At 41.2% G+C, this 24,092-nt stretch overlaps 1 protein-coding gene across 2 annotated transcripts in view; it reads right to left on the bottom strand.

Moving 5' to 3' along the window:
* Window positions 1-7,977: 7,977 nt before the first annotated feature.
* Window positions 7,978-24,092, bottom strand: part of pals1a (protein associated with LIN7 1, MAGUK p55 family member a) — a 54,492-nt gene continuing 38,377 nt past the window's right edge. For both annotated transcript variants that reach the window (XM_070978868.1, XM_070978866.1), the window contains 11 exons: window positions 23,901-24,041; window positions 23,057-23,218; window positions 16,029-16,106; window positions 15,673-15,856; window positions 14,330-14,401; window positions 13,879-13,950; window positions 13,127-13,294; window positions 12,877-12,966; window positions 11,300-11,412; window positions 10,984-11,094; window positions 7,978-10,888 (listed from right to left, as the gene is read on the bottom strand). In XM_070978868.1, the coding sequence (XP_070834969.1) occupies window positions 10,712-10,888; window positions 10,984-11,094; window positions 11,300-11,412; window positions 12,877-12,966; window positions 13,127-13,294; window positions 13,879-13,950; window positions 14,330-14,401; window positions 15,673-15,856; window positions 16,029-16,106; window positions 23,057-23,218; window positions 23,901-24,041 (1,368 nt within the window). In that variant the 3' untranslated portion in view covers window positions 7,978-10,711. The remainder of the gene's footprint in view (window positions 10,889-10,983; window positions 11,095-11,299; window positions 11,413-12,876; window positions 12,967-13,126; window positions 13,295-13,878; window positions 13,951-14,329; window positions 14,402-15,672; window positions 15,857-16,028; window positions 16,107-23,056; window positions 23,219-23,900; window positions 24,042-24,092) is intronic.

Raw genomic sequence — 24,092 nt, 5'->3', positions numbered from 1 at the left:
TGGTGACCAAAAACATGTTACAGGAGAAAAAACAACAATCTCACCAAAAGATCAGCAGAATACTGTGCAGGGAGGGGTCCAACTGAGCAGGTCATACCAGCAGCAGCCCAGCACCAGCCTACCTCCTCTCACTTAAAACAAAGACTCCCCCTCACCTGCAAGCTAACCTCATTACTTGATTTGGACCCATGCCATTATCCATGTGAAGGGGCCCCCTAGACACAAATTTCTTTAAAATCATAGAGATACAGATTTAATGTTGCAAATATTACTTCAAAAAAACATTAAGAACTCTAATCTAATACAGGTTAACCAAAAGCACCTAATAAACTGAACAACCAACAAACAAAAACCCAGCTTAACAGCTCCCCTGCTACTCACTCCCTTCTCTCTACTTCCCACCTTGGTATGACCCAACAAGGTGATTAACAAGGTGATTAACAAGGTGATTTGGAACTGCTGGAGTCCTGTGGCTGCATTGTCATGTGTGCACTCCATGAAAACACACACCTCTGAAGTCAACCTCAAAGAGAGAGGTTAGTGCAAATAAAAGCATCAAACCAAAATAAACTTCCTGTATTAGTCGGTTCTTTCTTACTTGACAACAGTGTTTCTTTTTTCTTCACCTTAGTGAGGGGGATGCTTTCCAGACCCCTCACACTCCAAAATGCTTCCTCTTTCTTCCATGTTACCTAATGTAATTTTGGGCAGATGTACAATATAATCCAATTTATGTGCAAGTATAATCTTAAAAAAATAATACTCAATAACTATCACAAGAGCATAACACCACAAGGGGCACTGTTGTGTCAGCACAGCTGTGATTTGGCATGAGGCAGCAGATCCAGTGAAGATGATCACAGCAGGTGTCAACAGTCTGAGCAAAACTATAAAAGAGTGAATTTCATAAAGCAGATTAACCTGGTCTATTTGTCTACAACGGGGTGGCCAAACGTTTTTGCTCGCGGGCCACATAGAGAAAAATTTAAGACATCAGGGGCCAATATAAAATCAAGATTGCCAGTTTCAATGTGTTAAAAGTGAAAGAGCAACAGTGTTTGTAGACTATGTCTATCTGTCTATAATACTATAGTACTCAATCCTACTATTCAGTTGCTTAATTGTTGAGATCTATGAGCAATCTTTTTTGACTTTCTGAGTAAAAGGTACATAGAGAAATATAAGAATGGGCCACATTACATTTTATGTAGAGATTTCATGGCGGGCCACTTAAAAGACACCAACGGGCCACATTTGGCCCCCAGGGCTTAGTTTGGCCACCTCTGGTCTACAAAAACATTTAGCTCAAGATTCTACCATCACATGTTGCCAGAAACAGGTAGTCTAAACTGTTTTCCAACTAACTATACTTCCCAGACAGTTAGATAGGCTAATGAACTTTCATGTGTAATGGAAATATTAGGTTCAATCCATGTCCAATAATTTCATATCTTAATTGCAGAGAGGTGAAGCATTAAAATGATCTTAGCTGTGTTTCCTCCCCTCCTGATTCTACCAGAAGGCTTACCAGAGCAAAAATAAACAAATAAATAAAAATGTGGGAGCTATGGATGCTTCAAAACCCCACATCCATGAAGACTGCAAAGCAACTTGTGACCCAGTGCTCTAATATCCGTAAGAACAACCTACTGTCGCAATTAGAGATTGATGAGGTACAATGTGCCTCATCCACGGTACAAAGATGCTACGGCAAGGGGGAGCCAGGACGACAGGTCAGTGCAGGGATGACATCTGCATCCCCGAATAATGAGATTGGGTACCAAGCCCCAAGAAGCACAGACACCCTGAACACAAGGGCAGCTGACCTGAGAGAACAGATAACAGAATCCTGGGGGAACACAACTGCCTACCTGCCAAAGAGACAAAGTACCAGATGAATCTCTACTCGAAGACGTGAACATGGCACTGATGACTATATCCACCGAAACCATCACTGAGACCAATCAGCTGATGTATGCAGCGGCAACAGTCATCCTGCGCATGCTAGGCTAGAAGATGAACAACAGTAGCCAGAAGGAGCAGGGGAACCCTCTATGGAAGAGGAGACTGGAAAGCAAGATCACGGCAACAATGAGGGAGGTTAGCTTGCTAACTGAGCTCCAGAAAGGTGTAAAGATCAGGAAGGAAGTGCCAAGGCGATACAACAAGCTGTCCATAGATGAAGCTCTGGAGACTGCCAAGCAGAGGCTCACGGCTCTGGCTACCCGCCTTAAGAGATACAGCAGAGAAGCCAAGACCAGGAGAATAAATAGGCTCTTCTCCAACAACCCAGCTAAGGTCTACTCTCAATGGCAGGGTAGTAAGAAGGCCCAGATAGACCCACCAAAGTCTGAAACTGAGCTCTACTGGAAGAGCATCTGGGAGAAGGAGGCATCGCATAACACCACTGCCCAGTGGTTGCTTGAATTGAAAGCAGACGACAGTCTCCCCCTGCTGTTCTGCATAGGCCTAAACCCCCTCAGCCAGATCATCACCAAGAGTGGCTTTGGATACCGATTCCAAAGTGGGACAACAATCAGCCACCTCCTCTACATGGATGACATCAAGCTGTATGCCAAGAGTGAGCGTGACATTGACTCCCTCACTCACCTCACCAGGATATACAGCAATGACATTGGGATGTCATTCAGACTGGATAAGTATGGACGGATGGTGACAGATGATCGCCACCGAAGGGATTTAACTACCTGAAGGCAACATAGCAGATGTTCAGGACAGCTACAAATACCTAGGGATCCCACAGGCAAATGGCAATCATGAGGAGGCAACACGGAGATCAGCCACAGCCAAATACCTTCAGAGGGTGAGGCAGGTCCTGAAGAGTCAGCTGAATGGCAAGAACAAGATCCAGGCAATAAACACCTACGCCCTGCCAGTAATCAGATACCCTGCTGGTATAATATCCTGGCCACTGGAAGAAATGGAAGCCACTGATATCAAGACAAGGAAGCTCCTTACGATGCATGGAGGGTTTCACCCTAAGTCCAGCGTCCTGAGGCTATACACTAAGCGGAAGACAAGAGGCCGTGGACTAGTGAGCATCAGAGCCACCATCCAGGAGGAAACAGCAAGCCTCTGGGAGTACATCAGGAAGATGGCTCCCAATGATGACCTGCTGAGTGAATGCCTCAGGCAGCAGAAGCCCAGCAAGGAGGAGCCAGAAGGGTTGGCATGGACAGACAAGCCCCTGCATGGCATGTACCATCGATAACTTGAGGAAGTGGCTGACATAGCGAAAACATACCAGTGGCTGGAAAAGGCTGGACTGAAAGACAGCACAGAGGCACTGATCATGGCCGCACAAGAGCAAGCCTTGAACACAAGGTCAATAGAGGCCGGGATCTACCACAGCAGACAAGCCCCAGGTGCAGGCTGTGCAAAGATGCCCCTGAGACAATCCAGCACATAACAGCAGGGTGTAAGATGCTGGCAGGGAAGGCATACATGGAGCGTCACAACCAGGTGGCTAGCATCGTACACAGGAACATCAGTACCGAGTATGGGCTGGAGGTCCCATGATCAAGGTGGAAGACGCCTCAAAAGGTGATCCAGAACGACTGAGCCAAGATCCTGTGGTACTTCCAGTTCGAGGCAGACAAACTGGTGATGGCGAACCAACCAGGCGTAGTGGTGGTGGACAAAGAACAGAAGACAGTCACAGTGGTGAATGTAGCGATCCCGAGTGACAGTAACATCAGGAAGAAAGAGCACGAGAAGCTGGAAAAATACCAGGGTCTCAAAGAGGAGTTGGAGAAGATGTGGGGCATAAAGCCAAAAGTGGTCCCAGTAGTGATCAGGGCACTTGGAGCGGTAACCCCCAAGCTGGGAGAATGGCTCCAGCAGATACCAGGAAGAACATCTGAGATCTCTGTCCAGAAAAGCGCACTCCTGGGAACAGCCAAGATCCTGCGCAGAACCCTCAAGCTCCCAGGCCTCTGGCAGAGGACCCGAGCTTGAAGGAGGCACAATACCGCCCCAGGCGGGGAGAGAAAGGGAATTTTTAATTTTTAATTATAGATAGATAGATAGATAGATAGATAGATAGATAGATAGATAGATAGATAGATAGATAGATAGATAGATAGAGATCAGGAGTGTATATATATATATATGTGTGTGTGTGTGTGTGTGTGTGTGTGTGTGTGTGTGTGTGTGTGTAGCCAAAATATGTCTATGTATCTTAACAATGCATGGAGTTTAAATAACGTCAAAACAACAACAGAAATTGAAAGAACACACAGGTTTCTGGCTTCTTGTTTACTAACACAGGGCTGCAATGTCAATGGGTTTATATCCAAACAAATACAGCACAATATAGCAACCTGGGGCCCGTTGCACAAAAACAGGATTAAGACATCCAGGATAAGTGACTGAGCTGAGTTCAACCGATCCAAAACATGAGTGTCCAGGCTTAATCGGCTGCACAAAGACCAAGCCAGGATGAGCAGACACGGATTCAACAAGCCAGGTGAAACCTATTCTAGATAAGTATGTGCACGTGGCTTCCTCAAATAGACCCCGCCATCGATCACAGATTCACCGATTCACCATGGCAACTAGAGCAGCGTACTTTCCCCCGTCGGAGGCAGAAGTCTTCATGGAGGCTTACGAGGAGGTGAAGGACCAAATTAAAAAGAAAGGCAACACCGCCACAGTTATAAAACAACGAGAGAAAGCGTGGCTAAGTATTGCAGACCGCCTGAATGCGTAAGCAGCGCACAAATACCCACTCACTGCTCTGCTGAAACATCACAATTACAATCCAAATAGTTGATTAACATCTCCGAAAAAATAGTTGTACTCTGATTATGAATCAGTTGAAATTGTAAGTGAGATTGTGTAAATGTAACTCCATCAGACTGTATAACTCTATAACTCTCTGTATAACTCACTACTTGTGGTACCATGGTCTGGGCTTTGAAATAGTGTCTGGGTTTAAATCCCATTGAGTTATTTCAAAATAAAACCAACAATTAGTAATAAATGAGATACAGTAGATACCTGTATGTCTAATAACTTTTTAAACAAATTTTCTTGGAGATGATGATGCTTGTGAAAGATGAATAGTGACCTAAGAAACACAGGAGAAGTGGAATGGAGTCTCTGGGTTCAAATCCCATGGAGCTATTTCAAAATAAAACCAATAATTGGTAAAATGAGGTACAGAACATACTTGAGTTTTTATTAATTTTTTTACATGATTTTTTTTGGACATAATGCTTGTGAAAGATGAACAGTGACCTAAATGTAACTCCATCAGACTGTATAACTCTATAACTCTCTGTATAACTCACTACTTGTGATACCATGGTCTGGGCTTTGAAATAGTGTCTGGGTTTAAATCCCATTGAGTTATTTCAAAATAAAACCAACAATTAGTAATAAATGAGATACAGTAGATACCTGTATGTCTAATAACTTTTTAAACAAATTTTCTTGGAGATGATGATGCTTGTGAAAGATGAATAGTGACCTAAGAAACACAGGAGAAGTGGAATGGAGTCTCTGGGATCAAATCCCATGGAGTTATTTCCAAATAAAACCAGGAATTAGTAATAAATGAGATACAGCAGATACCTGCATGTTTAATAAGTTTTTTTCACGTGATTTTCTGGGATGTAATGCTTGTGAAAGATGAACAGTGACCTAACGAACACATGAGAAGTGGAATGGAGTCTCTGGCATCAAATCTCATGGAGCTATTTCAAAATAAAACCAAAATATGGCAACACACAATGTACAGTACATTCTTGTGTTTTTAACCAGTGTTTTCATGTGATATTCTGGGATGTAATGCTTGTGAAAGATGAATACTGACCTAAGAAATACGTGAGAAGTGGAATGGGGTTTCTGGGATCAAATCCCATGGAGCTATTTCAAAATAAAACCAGGAATTGTAATAAATGAGCTACAGTAATGTTTTCAACAAGTGTTTGCACATTAATTTCTGGGAGATGATGCTTGTGAAAGATGAATACTGACCCAAGGAACACATGAGAAGTGGAATGGAGTCTCTGGGATCAATTCCCATAGAGCTATTTAAATATAAAACCAGGATTAAGTAATAAATAAGTTACAGTAGATACTTTTGTCTTTAATAATTTTCTTCACATGATTTTCTTGGAGATAATGCTCGTGAAAGATGAATACTGACCTAAGAAACTTAGGAGAAGTGGAATGGAGTCTCTGAGATCAAATCCCATTGTGCTATTTGAAAATAAAACCATAATAAATGAGGTACAGTACTTGTGTTTTTAATAATTCAAATTCAAAGTCAAATATTTTCACATGATTTAGCAGGGGGTATTGTGAAACATAATAAATGACCTTACAAATGATATTATTTGAAATGAATACATGTCATTTCATTTATTTATCTTTCTTGAAGCCTTTATTTTGAAAACCGGAAGTCCACCAATGCTGCCGTACTTTTTTGGGGCTGAATTTATCATGCTTCTTTGTGTATTTTGTTGGGGCTGCTACCCTGACCGTAGTAACTTGCTGACGGTTCCTAAGCTCCACGGCACCAGCGAGGTACTCAGGAGGTCATTCAGCGCTGTTCCTTCGAGTTTTCGCCACACTCACTGAGCTTGGAGGGTCGATGACACCTGTGAAATGTCTGGCATACTTATATCTACAAAATGATACCAACCTGGATGAAATCACTGCCGTTTTCATGACGCTATTAAAGTTTAAAGAGAAAAAAACGAGCGAATGTCGAAAATAAAATTAACTTCACCGCGCCATGCCCCGGTTGCTAGGAGCCGCAGTGTGGTCAGCACCGTTATGGGCACAGGCAGCACATGGCTCCTCTCTGTGTTGCGCTCCAAGGCCGGCCGCAGCTCTGCACGCAGTTCCAGGAGGATTGCCCTCGGGAACCTAAAGCGGCTGACGAACCATTTGCCATCATGTGCCAGTAAATCCTCTCTGTCTCTGAACACACGCTCTCTTCGTATTGCACCATTTGCAATATCTTCTAATACTGTTAAAGCAGCCATTGTTTTTAACGGTATTTTTTGCACCACTTTGCGCATGCTTTTATATCCACTCATGTAATTGTAAACACATGGGTGTGTTAATTGTTCATGTGTCTCTGATGTGCACATCCCAGCATCACCTCTAAGTTTCACCAAAGGATGTAGAAACATGCGTACGCCAGCCATGAAGTTGGCGTGAGGCACCGCACATTTCCACGGTCATTTCACTCTTGATACATCTGAACTTTGCCATGAAAAAGAGCGTACGCCACGTTTTTGTGCGTGCACACCCTTTGTACATGAGGCGCCAGGTCTTGAGTTGAGTTGAGCCTGTCACTGCTGGAGAGAACTAATGGAGGTAAAGAAAGATGAAGGTTAGTAAACTGAAGGACATAAATACACATCAAAGCCAATGTTTCCCAAACATTTTCATGAGGTTGATGAGTACACACCTACAGTTAGGTTCAACAGGACATTGCCATAATTTCTGCTATTTCAGAATCTTCAGTTAAACAATGACTTTAATATTAGAGTGCAAGCTTTATGTTAATACTTGTACTTTTGTGTTGGTGAAAGTAACTAAGTTTTCACAACTCTGTCATTCAACTGTGTGGATGTGACCAAACTTGAACATCAGTCACATGTTTTGGTCTGGCTTTATTCATAGGTTGTAAGATGACCTCTATGCTTGTTCCGTTTGCTGAAGAAAACCATGAGATGCAGTTGACAAGAAAAGCTTTGACATGGGATTATTTATGTCACACGTTCTTGACAGACGTTTAACAAAGAACGAGCCATAAAGTAAAACTAATTATGTTCCTCACGTGGAGAATGTCATGCCAAATTCTATTCAAGTTTTTACACCTGGCAATCATTCATTTGAGTTAAGACGTTGGTCTAACTTGAGGTCATTTTCTTAGCCAGGTCTGCTTTGGAAAAAATCTGTAAAAAAAACAACAACAAAAAAATCAGCCAATAATTTTGTCAATCATTGATTTATTCATTGTGAATATTCATACAAAAAGCTGTCTGAGAAACAAGAAGTGGTGTCCTTAACCTTTAATTCAATACAGTTCATTACACTTAGTCCCACCCTCTTCCTCCTGGACCAATGGCAGAGAGGAAAATCTGCAATCCTACTGGTGCTTTCTGGACTTAACAGATCTATTTTCAATATACAAATATATGCTCTACCAGTTATAACAGTGATATGGTCTGAGGTCTACTTCAGGTCACAATACTACTTCACTGTCTTCAAAGACAGGAACACAAACTTCCATTCATACAAACACTAAACACAGAATGAATGCAGCTTCATGTCCTCCGATCAGGATCACGGCTAAAAACTACAACTTCCAGGTTTTTGTTATACCTCAGGCTCAGAAGTCATTTCTACTCAAATGTGATCTGACAGGGACAGAATGAGTCAGGTGACAAGACAGTATGTCATATGTCAGTCAGACAGGAAATATCAAATGCTGTGTCCTTTTAGTGTTTGTTGCAATAGTGTGCATTTTAACAGTCAGCCAGGGTTCAAATGGCTGCAGCTTCAGGCCATAAATCATCAGACTCCCCAGTACAAAGGAAAGTCAGTATCGAATGCACTGTTGTGGTGAATACAGTATGTACACAATTTGTGTTAGTGAGTGTTCTTCATTGCAATAAATGGGGTGGCTCAGTGTGGATTTCTGTGTGACTTTCACATTTACTTCTCACCAGGGGCCTCATTTGTACATGTTCTGTGCCCAGAGCCAGATTAAAAAAAAAAAGAAAACCTAAAAACCTAAAAAATTAAGAGGCTTGAATACAAAATCAAATGTTGACACTGATTCTCGGCTCAGCAGAAAATGAAAATAATAAAATAATTGACTGTCACAATTTAAATATTTTGAATCATAATGGTTGAAATGAACACACAATAAAATCAAAGAATATATCATAAATGAGGCCCCACACCTCTGAGAAAGAACAACTCTTAAATTAAAACACGCATGCACAAAAAAAAAGGTCCGTATTTTGGTCTCACTAAAAGTTGTGATGGTAAGACAGACATCAGTGTCATACAAATGCCACTGCTGAATAAAAACACTGGAAAACATTGACCACGTAGGCACTATCCAAGATCAATTTGTTGAGGGTGTCCTCCCTGTCAGGACAGTCAGACAGAAACTTGAAATTTAATGTATCTCTCATCATGAATGCCACCAGGTCAACACATTTAAAAGATGCTGATTGCATGCTGAGTATCGATCCTCTGCAGTGCAACACAGGATGAGGGTCAGTGTTATACATGAAAATCTATTTTTTCCAGAAAAAAATGAGAGTTAAGTCTGAATTATATGAAAAGTTTTTAGATTTCAATTAAGTTGTTAAAAAAAAAGGGGAAAAAAAAGAAGAAGAAACAAAGTCACATTTTTATGTGGAAACGTTCTTCATGAGATAAATTGTAATTTTACAGTTTTGAGAATAAAGCCATTACCAGAAATGATTTGAAAGATAAAAATGTGATGACAGCTGTAGAATTACATTAAGTGATAGTTTCATGAGAAAATGACACTTTACAAGAAAAAGTCAAAATGATGAGAGTGACGTTATTTTATGAGTGAAATGATTGTCAATTCATGAATAAAATGTCATGTAATGGTTAAAGTTGTAAAAACAAGTTGAGAAGTCGTAATATTATAAGAATAAAGTTGTAACTTTCAAAGTTAAAAAAGTCAAAATATACAATATAGTTAGTATTAGTTAATTTTTTGATATCATGTCAAAATATGAGATACAGTACAGTCCTAATCTACTAGGTACAATTTGGAATATTTTGAGGATACAGTATCAGTATAAAGGTTGTCGTGCTAAGAACAAAATGTCCCATGTTATGAAAAGAGTAATGGAATTAAGTCAGATTTACAAGAAAAAGTCCTTGGCTTTTATTTTAACAGTCAGCCACAGGAAACAGCAGAGGGCAGGCAGCTGATATGGAGATATGGATGACCTGAGGTCACAGGTTGCACCAATAAGCACCTTAATGTCACCGATTGTAGGATACTGAAATGAAACCAATTTGTCTGTGTTTGAGGCAGCTGCTGGGAACACGGTTGCCCCCAGGCCAAACTCTACTAATTGTACAGTATGAATATATCAGGACGTACTCTAACATGCATTCATCACCTTTTCAACCCAATTATATCATAACATTCAAAATTTTATTCTCAAAAATTTGATGCAATATTATGACTTGTTTTTTTCAAGTTGTTTTTCAAATGAACAACTTTATTTTGTAATATTAATACTTGTCTTTTTGCAAAATTACAACTTGTAGTACAGTGGTTTGAGTTTTTCTTGTAAAATTGGAAAGTTTTTACTACTAATATGACTTTGATTCATAATTAACAATTTCATGAAAAAACAAAAAAACAAGATGGCATCATTTTATCAATTTATTAATTATAGCCTACCTCAAAGGGTAGTATACATATTAAAAATTAAAACATAATGTTGTAATGTTGGGGTGTTTTCTCAGAAAAATTACAACTTCATCTCATAATATTGTGACTTTGAAAATTTTAGATTGGTTTTCTCTTAACAGTGGCTTTACAGTAATACTCCACCCAAACTATTACACAACCTTTCAGGTTCCAGTTTGTTAAATCTCTAGATTTGTGTACTCCATTATCTACTCTATTACTGTTGTGTGAATATGTGTCTATATGTTTTCAGCGCAGCCAAGAGCAGGGCACCCACTGGGGTTCAGTGTCCAGTTTGTTGATGAGTCGTAGCAGCTCGTTGAAGGCTTTGTCCTGGTCCGTGTTGACGATGACAGCGTCAAACAGGTGACCGCAGTTCTGCTCCATCTCCCGGGCTTTCTCAATAATATCACGCAGCTCCTCAGGCTGTCCATGACACACACATACACGCATTATTGAGGAAAACATTATGGTAAATGTAAACACAAGTGATATTTATCTTTTACAAAGTGAAAACAGACCTTGGGGCTTTTGTTGTCTTTAGCCAATAGGGCTCTGAGTCTTTCCTGGGAGGGTGGAGCTATGAAGATGATGTAAGGCTTCAAGTCTGAATTTCTCAGCACCTTTAGAGCCTGTCCATAACACACGCACATGTGCACACAGACACACCCACGAGTGTGCACACACACGCACGCACACGTGCGCGCGCACACACACACACACACACACACACAAATACATTGGAATTCAACTTTCTTTTTAAATCTATGCTCTTTAGTTAGAAAAATACTCTTCCCACTCACTATGCCAACCTGCACAATTAATGTGTGTACCAACCTGTGTGTGCAGGCAGAGCACACAGATTTTTCCAGTGTTGATGACCTGTCTCACCGAGTCTGTACTCGTCCCATACAGGTTCTTCTCAAACTCACCAGACTCGATCAGCTTTCCTGGGCAAAACACACGTCATTTGTTGACATGATGTCATTTCTACACCGAGGACAAGGGCCAGATCCCAGATGTCTGTGTGGTTCTTTGTCAAAGTTATATCTTTATAGCACTTTCCTGCACAGTGAGATGTACCAGAAATTACTTGTAATGTTGTAACATTTAATTTTCTCATTCCAGTCTGAAAATTATATTTAAGCTTTTGAACCCTGGGCTGTATTTCTACTCACTTTGGTTCCAGGAGTATGACACTGTGTTACCAGGGCTTGTTGGGTTTTCTCAGGCTTAGTGTTGCCACACATGAATATTTGAAATATTTATAAAAAATAAAATAGCACAATTTAAAACTAGAATTACCAATATTCCAGTGAATAGTTTCCAGTGAAAAATATGCTGTCTTCACAGACTCTTTTTACAGAGGACTGACAGAGAGCTTCATCACATGGTGTGATGACAATCAGCTGAAGCTCAGTATCAGCAACCAAAGAGCTTGTGTTGGATTATAATACTTCAAATAAGGATGTTGCTGCAAAGAAGCTACAAACTCTAGAACGTGGATGCTTCACACACATCTTCAACCCAGCAGCACAGAAGATCTAAACAATCAGCACAGCTTCAGGGTAGACACCCAAGATTAGTGTTGAGCAAATGTGAAATATGGTCCCCTTCTCTTCCTGAGTTATAGTGTTGAATAATGGCCAAAAAGTGTTTTTTGCATAACATTATGAAGATTAAAGTTTTGGATAGAAAATGTCATTTTGTCATTTTATCCTGAGACATTTCTGTGACATTTTGTTGGAATTCCATGTATGAATTCTTCAGTCATGGCCAAAAAACGTGTTCTGACAATCCAAATCTGATCAGTTCATCCTTAAATCCAAATAAATGTTTGTGCCAAATTTAAAGACATTCCCTCATGGCATTCCTCTGGCATTGTGTTCACGAGAATGGGATAGATATGAGGTCACAGTGACCTTGACCTATGACCACCCAAAAAATAGTCCCTGTTTGCATGGAGTCCAAGTGAACGTTTGTGCCAAATCTGAAGAAATTCCCTCCAGGGCTGTTATTATTTGGTTTCTTTAACCTATACATCCATAAGTTTTCCATAAACAACCAGTATGTGTAATTATTTACTTACAGCAACCTAAATCCAATTAAAACTAAAGAATGGGTGACACCTGAGTTATATCAGCTTAAATTTGTTCAAATTTTGTTTCATTTACATCACGCAAAGTCATGCTGCTTTCCTTTTGTAAACAGTTCCTGTTTGCACTATTGCCATGGATACATTGACAACAATTGCTGGATTACTGTTTTTGGTTTTGATACTGAAGAAATGGCTCAGGAGGCAAGGCATGATCTGAAGTTAGTAAGGGCAGACACCGGTCACAGACAGAGCTGAAGACTGTCATACCAAATGATCCCTTTATATACACTCAGTATTCAGCAACATGAAAAATTACCTGCTGCCAGCTCTGCCTCAAAGGTCTGACGAGACACAAAGTGGTAATCTCGACCATTCAACTCGCCATCTCGACGACTCCGTGTGGTGTCTACAACACACGCAGACACAGGTCACAACATAGGCGTGCAGCACACACACACACACACACACACACACACACACACACACACACACACACACACACACACACACACACACACACACACACACACACACAAGCATGGACTACAATGTACAGTGTGTCTTACGAGGTACGGCTCCAGCAAACCGTTCTGGTTGGTTGTTGAGCAGTCTCTGTCTAAGCTCTGCCTGCCCACAGCTGGCTGGACCGATAAGTGCAATTGGCCGCTTTCTATTGGCTGGCTGGTGGTACAGAGCCATCTCCTCATAGGTGAGAATCTCCTCATTATCAGCATCTGAACCAATTGAAAGAAAGAACCAAATGAAGAAGTTATAATAAGGAAAAACTGCACTAGAACAGGCCAGAGGAACAAAGTGAGGATATCAAAGAAGACAGGTAGAACCAAATGAAAAAAGAAAACACACTCATGATCACAGATGTGATGAATGAATCAAGTTATAAGCCTGACAGTCAGCAATAAATAGTTGATCTCATTTCTTTTTAAAAACATCCTCAAGTATATTAACAAATGTACTGTATTTAGCCTTTGTGGTAATGTTTTAATCTCTTGTAAGATAGAGATTGAGTTCCTGTACTTTCAGTTGGGAGCCTTCATAGTGGCTTGATCATGTGGCAACTATTCAAAATTTAAAGATGATACTAAAACATGAACTATCATACAGTTGAAATACATAGTCCATTACAATCAAAAATGTGACGCATACTCATTCCTAATTCATCGTATTTTCACACAGATGGTCATCCATGATTACACATTAATGCAGACACATGATTACAAGTATTAGAAGTACTTATACTCCAAGTACATTTGATGGCATTTTGGTGAGAGTCCCAGAAAGACTGGCAGCTCATACATACCATCATTCCTGTGAGCGTTGTACAGCAACTTCTTTCTCTTCCTCTTGTTCTTCTTTGCACACCACAGCTTTCCTGTAAACAAGCAGACAACTTCACGCACACTTTTGAGCAAGGCTTATTGCGTTAACTGTATGGGAACACGTGTTTTACTCTATGGCTTATTTCATTTGGCATGAGAAATCTAGTCCAATTTCATCTTGTGCTTGGAATTCATGTATGTATGTATGTATGGTACTGGAGACACACACACAGGATGTGCTGTAAGTAACACCATCAAACTCCCTCAGTTTAATAAGATGTTTCCTGCAGTCCCTCTGGATATTCCCCCCTCATCAAATAAATCAGATATACTATACATTGTATATATTCTAAACAATGTACAGTATATGTTCTAATTAGACTATAACCTTAAACTTGTTATTGACAGTTTTAGTGTTACTGATGAGCTGACCAGATTTCTCAGGCTCCCTGTCTTCTTCTATGGTCTGCTTCATGGCTTCTCTCTGCTGCTGGAAACTCTTCCCTGTGGAAAAAATAGACAATATGAGAGAAACCAAAGAGCAGTCACAAGGTGCAGTACAGGGTGGAAGACAAGTTTATAAGTGGAGCGTCAGAGCCAACCATCCTGTGCATTTGCCCACAAAAGTTTGACTTCTTCTAATACTCTATCAGCGCCCATTGGTTGTATGCCTCCGCCAGCCAGCCAAGTTGCAGTTTACATCCATGTCTGTCCAGACTGATATAATGTGTATATAGTGCCTACTTTGAAGGAATTTAAGAAGTATTAGGTGTATTTTGGGGTGAAATAGAAGTGATTACTATATTCACATGCATGATTGCAGTGAAGAACTGTCAGTGAAAAACATGCTGTTGTCACTTAAACACTCTTTTCCAGAGGAGCACTGAGGACTGATAGAGAGCTTCATTGCATGGTGCAACAACAATCACCTGAAGATTAACATCAGCAAAACCAATGAGCTTGCGGTGGAATACAATGCTTCAAATATGGATGTTACTGCAAAGAAGCTACAAATTGTAAAACATGGCAGCTTCACAAACAGGTTCAACCCAGCAACACAGAAGATCTGTACAATCAGCACATTTCAAGGTGGACACCAAAGATTAGGGTCATCAATTCTGTATTCAATCAAATGTAAAATATGGTAACAATATTCCCTTCTGTTCCTGACCTTGACATTTGACCACCAAAATCTAATCAGTTCATCCTTGAGTTCAAGTGGCTAATGCAGACAACAGTTTTTGAAACTGGTCCAGTATTGTGTGAGAGCACTGCACCTGGCAGCAATGAAACAGGCTGCACTGTAATCCCTCCAGGCGTTCACACACGATATCTGTATGTCCACTAAAAGTGCTTTGTTTTTGCCACCGATTATATATTCAAATCCAGAACATTCGTCAACAGTCCCAGGTCACAGTGACCTTGAGTTTGATCATCAAAATCTAATCAGTTCATTCTTGAGTCCAAGTGAACATTTGTGCCAATTTTGAAGAAATTCCCTTCAGATGTTTTGGAAATCACACATTCACAACAATGGGGCAGATGTGAAAACATAGTGACCTTGACCTTTGCCCACCAAAAATCTGATCAGTTCAACCTTAAGTCCAAGTAAACATTTGTGCCAAACTTGAAGAAATTCCCTCAAAGCAATCCTGAGATACCGCATTCACAGGGATAGGAAAACATAATGGCTTTGGCCATGGTGTGGAGGCCTAAAAACACCCAAGACTGAAAACAAAGATCCCAGCCACCAACAGAAAGACGGACAATTGTACCTGGTACCAGTCCAGCTAGTGGCTGGTTGTCCTCATCTCCATCCCTGTAAGCTTGCCACCAGTTGGGGTCTGACTGGCTGATAATGTGGAGAATATCTCCTTTCTGGAAGGACAAGCCCAACTCTCTGCACGGCACATAGGGATCATCTGATGGGTCATAATCAAAATGTGCCTTCACATGGATCTGGAGGAGAGACAGAAGACAGACAGAAATAATAAAGAGGAAGACAGACATATTCATTTACACTTAGTTTACATTTCCAACAGGAAAAAAATAAAGACATTCTCCAACCTCATTTCTATTGACACACTTTTTATCAACTCGGAGTGAAATACTGCTCTGACTCAGAACTCACCACATTCTCCTTGACGGGAGGAGGTTTGCTCTGAGGGCTGGGAATCAGCACAAAGGTCAAGAGACCATGCATGTCCGCCTATACACACACACACACACACACACACACACACACACACACACACACACACACACACACACACACACACACACAGAGAGAGAGAGAGAGAGAGAGAAGCACTTCTTATTTATCAGGCTGTCTCCATCACCTGGACGGTAAGTGACTACGATCAAAATTTTTCATTCAATCTTATCGTCCTTTTGCTCTTTTGCTGTTGTACTCTGTAATGAAAGTATCAGTGAATACTGCCATCAATACAAAGGAAACTATTCTACAAAATCTGACTATAAATCACAAATCAGTGGGATAGAGGTACAATGTAGATCTACCATCTATGTAAAATTAACATTTTTATAGACACTCACAGGCCACTTCATTAGATACACCTTGCTAGTACCGGGTTGGATTCCTTTTTGCATTCAGAACTGCTATAATTCTTTGTGGCTGTACATCCATGATGTGAATCTTTCACCACATCTCAAAGGTGCTCTATTGGACCATTTGAGTACGTGAGCTCTTTGTCATGTTCAAGAAACCAGTCAACCTGCTGCTAGTAGCCAATACTCTGGTAGGCTGTGGCATTTAAACAATGCTCAGTTGATATTACTTGGCAAAGTGTGCCAAGAAAGTATCCCCTGCACCATTACACCACCATCACCACCACCAGCAGCAGCAGACTGAACTGTTGATGCAAGGCAGGATGGATCATGCTTTCATGTTGTTTAGGCCAAATTCTGACCTTACCATCTGAGTGCGGCAGCAGAAATCCAGGCTCATCAAAAAAGGCAATGTTTTTCTTATCTATTGTGTCTGTGAAGAAGATTGTGTGGCGACGAAGGTTGTTACATGAGGCCAACTGTGAAAAGTTGTAAAATCTCCTGGGAAGGGATGAAAGGACAGCAGAGGTGGAAGATAAGCGCTTTTGTTGAGGGATAGCTTCTATATGTTTACATAAATAGCCTCCTTCAAACCATCTGTCCTCCCTTTCCAAAATATGTATATTGTTGTCCTCAAGTGGGGGGGGTGCAGAGCGGGCTTGCTAGTCAGGCTAAGGAAGCAGCCACTCCGACCAGCTCTACCAAGCCTTTTTCTAAGCAATGCCAGATTGATCGTCCACAAAACAGACGAGCTGGAGCTAATGATGGCGGAAAATGACGACACCCGGAACTGCTGCGTGGCGATCATTATTGAAACCTGGCTCCACTCGCTTGTTCCAGATGCAGCAGTGGAACTCGTGCAGCATACTATGCACCGTTTCGGTAGGACCTGCAGCTCCGGAAAGACTAGAGGGGGAGGACTTTGCATCTACGTGCATCAAGGTTGGTGTACAAACAGCAGAGTTGTAAACACCTATTGTTCCCCTGAGCTGGAGACCATGACAGTTATGTGCAGGCCTTTTTACTTACCAAGGGAGATAAAGGTCGTGCTGGTAACCTCCGGATGCAAATGTTGCCATTGCTCTCTCCTAACTGCATGAAGTGATCAGTAGACAGTAGGGGGCGCACCCCGAGGGTGTTTTAATTGTTGCGGGGGATTTTAACCAGGCCTGCCTAAAGACTGTTTTACTCAAATTTGTGCAATACATGAAAGGACCCTTGCCTTGCGATCGACTGGCGACTGGTCCAGGGTGTACCCTGCCTCTCGTCCGTTGACAGCTGGGATAGGCTACAGCCCCCCCGCAACCCCAAAAGGGATAGGCGGTATAGAAAATGGATGGATGGATGGATGAAAGGACCCACCAGAGAGAAAAACACACTGGATAAAATCTATTCAAACTTGAAGGAGGTATACAGGACAATACCCCTCCCTGACCTGGGCATGTCTGACCACATTTCGCTGCTTAGTGTCCCAGCTTATAAACCCTTCAGAAGGAAAATCAAGCCAGTAAGGAAAACTGTAAAAATCTGGCCTGAGGATGCAATCAGTCAGTTGCAAGACTGTTTTATGAACACAGTCTGGTTGATATTTGATCATTTGGAGCTTAATGAATATACTGAATTTGTACTTTTTAATATTAAAACCTGCACAGATAATGTCATGGTTAATAAAGACATTAGGGCCCACAACAACGATAAACCCTGGATGACAGCGGAGGTGCGGTCACTGCTATGAGCCAGAGATTCCACCTTCAAAACCAATGACCAAAATTTGTACAGTGTGGCCAGGGCTGACCTGAGGAGAGGACTTAAGGCTGCAAAAAGGGAGTATGCAAGGAAGGTGGAGAACCCTCCGGCTGATAACTACCCCAGACAAGTGTGGCAAGGTTTACAGCACCTAACAAACTACAGGGGCAACTTGCCCAGAGCAGGAAATGCTGATGCTGCACTGGTGGAAGAGCTAAATGGCTAAATTAACAGCTTTCTGACGGACCAGCCACAGACAGTAAGGTTTGGGACCCTAACGCCCACCACCCGGACACTGAGCACAAGTTCACCTCAGGGCTGTGTGTTAAACCCTTTCCTATTTGCCCTATATACTTACAACTGTGTACCATCCCACCACTCCAACATCATAGTGAAATTTGCGGATGACACAACAGTGGTGGGCCTCATATCTGGGGACAATGAGACAGCATACAGGAAGGAGGTCCAGAGGCTCATAGCCTGCTCAGCAAATAACCTCCTGCTGAACGCCAGCAAAACTAAGGAGATGGTGATGGACTGGAAGAGGAAGAGAGCTGACCCTGTTCCACTACAGATAGAGGGCGTCTGTGTGGACAGAGTCTCTTCTTTCTAGTTTCTTGGGGTGCATGTGGCTGACAACCTAACGTGGTCCACCAACACATCAGTGGTGGTCGGAAAGGCCCAGCAGAGGCTACACTTCTTAAGGCTGCTAAAAAAATGTGACTTGGATGTGCACCTGCTGCGCACCTTCTACTGTACCACTATAGAGAATGTGTTGACAAACTGCCTCACTATATCACTGCATGAAAAGTCACATTTCTGTCAATTTTCGTCACTGTAAATTGCCGTGGAAGTTCTCTCTCAGCCACTGTGACCATGAGGTGTTAAAATACAAATGTAAATGCTGCAAAGCTATACAAATGCAAATTGGGATTGTGTGTGTGTGTGTGTGTGTGTGTGTGTGTGTGTGTGTGTGTGTGTGTGTTCTGTGCCTACAGAATACAAAGATTTTTTTTTTCATGAGGATTTAAAAGTGTGTTTAATAGGGCTGTCAGTTTAACGCGTTAATTAGATTAATTAATTACGCTGCAAATTAACGCGCTATAAAAATTAACGCAATTAATCATGAGTGGCAAGTCAATGCACAAGCATTTTAAATTTGGCCCTTTGAGTGACCCGTAGGCTGCAGTGAGGTCGCATCCTACCTGCGCCACTAGTCAAAAGCAGGGTGACAACAGACATTGATGCGACACCGGAGGGCGAGGCAAGCCTACTTGGACCTTTGAACGGTAAGTTTATTTATAAAAAGAACAAAGACGGGACTATTAACAAGAACGCAGTGATTTGTACCTTGTGTAAAAAAGAATTTTCCTATCACCATAGCATCATTTAAACGCTAAACATGTAGTTGCTGCTAGTGCTACCGTGAGCTCACTCTGCCAACCCACACTTGCTGAGTTAGGAAAACGAATGAGCAAAGCCACGACAGAAAAACTGACAAACTCAATCGCAAAGTGGGTTGCTGCTGATTGCAGGCCGATTTCAGTCGTGGAAGACGAGGGCCTAAAAGAGGCGTTTCAGATAGCGTCATCTGACTAATTTCCAGCTACCATCGAGAACTACAGTGATGAAAAGAATTTACCAGCTGTAATGTGAATGTCAGTGAATTGTAATGTCCTAGAATTCAAATTATTTATTTGGGGACCTTTAGCAGATATGAGATTAAAATGCGATTAATTAGATTAATTAATTACAAATCCTGTAATTAATTAGATTAATTTTTTTAATCGCCTGACAACACTAGTGTTTAAATAATTTTATAGGTTACATACAGGATAAGTGTCCTGACTCTCAAAGGTCTTTAATTTTCCACTTAAATTGCTAAATCAAAATTGTGAAAATTAAAGCATCTACAGTTCTTGGACACTTGTCAATTTTTCACATTTTGCCACCACAACACCAGATGAACAATGCTTGTGTGATTAGCTTGCAAAATTCCAGCAGAGTAAGTCCACTGAAGACTACTGAAATAGGAATAAAAAGGGAACACGCCAAAGTAACTTTTCTTTTTTTTATTTTCGATGATGTCACTTTAAAGAAGTTTACATGTTTTATAAAATATTCAGGTACAAAAATAGAAAATCAAAGTACCTAACAAAATCACTTCATGTTTTTCCATTTACGCAACAAAAATGGTCTCGCGAGAAATTCCGAGAGCGCAACCTCGCATATGATTGGACGCCTCCTCTGACGCAATGACGTCGGCAGAAAATGACCTCGGCGCGTCTGTGAACGCGAATCGAGCTTGGATTAGAACAGTTACGTTTCGGGTCCTGCTAAACTTTAACTCTGTTCATACAATGGCCGGACGTCGTCTTCAGTTCATCCCAGAAGGCACTCCTCTGCGACGAGTGGACGGCCTGGCTGTGGAGCGACCATATTCAGAAAATCCAAACAATTTAGAGAAGAAACTGCTGAGCGTCTTCAGTGGATTGTCTCGGCTGCTAACGCAGCTGATCGCGCAGTTGGCGAGGAGAATGACCGTGACAAAAGCCAGACTGCTTGCTCTGGAGGAGCAGCCCCGACCGAACTGCAGCTGCGGAGACGAAGAGACGGGTACTCCATTGTGTAGTTTTTAGGGCGCCAAACCTTTATTATTCTTATTGCATTACGTTCCGAACGTTTGGTAATTGTTCACGTTACATTTAACATTACAATGTATTTTGTATTTTAAAGGAAAAGGTGCGACGTCTGCACAATAGTGACGGACACAACAGGCGATATGAACCTGAGCAGGGGTAAGTTAATAAAATACACAGGAAATATTCTGCAGAATATACGTAAACTTAAACGTTGCATGACCTGTACTTTTTGTGTTTTACAGACTAAACTCGCCCCACAACGAAACGGTGACGTCATATTTGATGGCGACTTTAACTGGGAGTCCAGACATGGATGGTGTGGACACCACCCTTTCTGTTGTTTCTTGTTGTTGTTTTTACTGAAGCCTGTCTTAATTATTTCAAACCAATATATATTTTCTTCCAGCGGCCTGTAAGACATATTATGAGATGGTGTGGAGGAGTTTCAGGTATGCCCAGGCAGCTCTTTCAGTTCAGGCAGCAGCTGTGAAGATTTCAGCTCGCAGCAGACAGAGGAGGAAGCAGGTAAGCGTTACATGAATGCCGCTTTATTTTCACAACAATGTAAAAATGGGCTGAATTTTATTTATTATCTGCATTGTTTTTGACAAACATGCTCACATATGTTATTGTTTCTTAGCAGTGCTAATATTATATTAACACCTGTATTTACAGCTGCTGGAAGCAAGAAGGAGTGTCTTAGCTCTCCAAACTCTGGACACTGCAAGATAGGCTGGAGAGCGACCCAAAGTATGTGGCAACACACCGCAAGAGGCTTCGCATCGAGTCCCCTTCAAAGCGACAGGCGCCACCTCAGTATGACCCAGAGGCAGCAAAGAAGCATTTCCAAAGGCCTTAGACTCTTTTTCATGCACCATGGACCAGCGGCATGGCCCAACCCAGAGACTCTTATCAGTGAACCCCTCTGCACATTTACTTGCTTTTTTTCCCCAGTAGTCACTGATTTTACTTGGTTGATCCTTGTTAATGTGTGTGTCACGATTTCATTCAAGACTTTTTTTCAAAATGTTTCTGTCAACTGTGTTCTTTGTGTTCTACTGTGTGGTAGTGTAGAGGGTGGATTGCCAAATAAATCAATGAATCATCAATCAAATAAAATATATATGTAATTTATATTTTATATATATATATAAATATAACAATATAATGACTATTTTTAATATATTAACTTATTATATAATATATGAATTTAATATGTATTTATTATTATTATTATTATTTGTGGCGCACATCTTGTTTTCTTCACCTTCTGGTTGATGTGTATCCCTCAGATGTTTGTGATCCTTCTCTTGGGCCTGGACAATTGTTTGTACACTCTCAGCTCAGTGCTGCAGGGAGCTGACAACTCCTCTGTAAAACCACCTGTTAAAGTCAATGGAGTTTTGAAGCTATGGTGAGCTGTGCTTCCAAGGGGGCTAAGATGGTAGATTTTTGACAATATTAGTTCCAGTGAGTAGTATGGTGACCCTGGCACGGTAGTGCACTGTGTTTAGGACCCCTGTGAATGTTCCTTTATCAGAATATTCTCTTGTCCAATTTTAGTGAACTCATGACAATTACTGCCTGAATTTCCTGTTCTTAGCTGACAGGAGCAGGACCTGGTGTGGCCTTCTGCTGCTATAGCCCATATGCATCAAGGTTCAACATGTTGTGCATTCAGAGAAGTTCTTCTGCATACCTTGGTTGTAACAAATGGTTATTTTAGTTACTGCTGCCTTTCTATCAGCTCAAACTGGCCTGGGAATTTTCCTTTGACATTCGCCATTAACAATGCATTTTTGCCCAGAAAACTGCCATTCACAGGATATTTTCTCTTTTTGGACCATTCTTCGTAAAAGCTGAGAGATGGTTGTGTGTGAAAATCCCAGTATGATCAGAAAAAAGAAAAAAAAACCCCAAACAAACCTGAAACCAACCAGACTGGACCCAACAAACACACTACATTCAAAGACAAATCACCTTTCTTCTCCATTCTGTTGCTTGGTTTGAACTTCAGCAGATCATATCAGTCATGACCATGTCTACAGGCCTAAATGCTTTGATTTGCTGCCACATGATTGGCTGATTAGATATTTGCATTAACAAGAAGTTGAACAGGTGTACCTTATAAAGTGGCCGGTGAATATATATATTTTTATCACGACATCAACTGTGTTAACTATGTGAATGTGGATATACTTACAAGAATGTCAAAGACTTGGTTGACATCTTTCCCTCTAATCTCTATTCCATTTATCTCCAATATTTCATCTCCTTCAGATAGAAGTCCACTGCGTTCGGCTGCCCCACCTCGAACAATACGACTTATAACCACACTGTCCATTTCATTACGAACAGTCGCCCCCTACAGAACACATACACAAAGGCAGATGGACATGACTGCATAACTGTCTAATTTACATTCTGTTATTTATAGTATACTGGCTCCAGGGAATAAAATACTTACACTTTATAAAGATAAATAACAAAGTTATTCACGGACACATTCATTATCGTGTACTTAAAGGAAAGCTTAAAAACTTTACAGTCATCAAAAAAGTTTAACATTTAAAACAGAGCAAAGAATCCATTTTTCTGTGTTATCTTCAGTTTCTGCTGCTGGAATTTCCCATATCTTTTAAGTCTTAGCTAAGAAGATGCTAAATGTTTTCTTCGACATTATTGTATTTCAAGTCATTAAATAATCTGCAAGTTTTCTTTGAACCTGTATCTATTATCCAGCTGTGTTTACATTTAGCTTAATTTTGTCCTGTATCATTTTGACTGAAGCCAAATGGTGCCCACATGACTGACAGGGCAGCTCTTCTTCATCTGCACCACCTTTTTGTTAAAACAATATGGCCTTCAAATTCTACGAGTCAGTATAGTAGTAAAGTAAAGCTGGAATATGAACATACCAATAGTGGATAAATGGAAGGTTCTGTTTATCCATTACATATACCCACTTATCCAGTGCTCAACAGGAAGTGAGTTTCTATATGAACAGCCTTCTCTTTGATTTTGAGTGAGTGAGTGGTTGGTCTTACCAGTGGTATGTCTTGGGCCTTCTCTATGCGAACTATCTTGACAGTCTCTCCTCCCCATTGGGTCAGAGCTTCTCTTTGGGCCGGCAGTGGCTCAGGCTGCATTTCCCTCTCTGCTATGCTGTCATGGGCCAGGAGAAATGACTGTAGAACACACACACACACACGCACGCACGCACGCACGCACGCACACGC

This window comes from Chaetodon trifascialis, chromosome 14, assembly GCF_039877785.1.
Source record: "Chaetodon trifascialis isolate fChaTrf1 chromosome 14, fChaTrf1.hap1, whole genome shotgun sequence".
Taxonomy (NCBI): domain Eukaryota; kingdom Metazoa; phylum Chordata; class Actinopteri; order Chaetodontiformes; family Chaetodontidae; genus Chaetodon; species Chaetodon trifascialis.
This window is presented reverse-complemented; position numbering and strand designations above follow the sequence as displayed.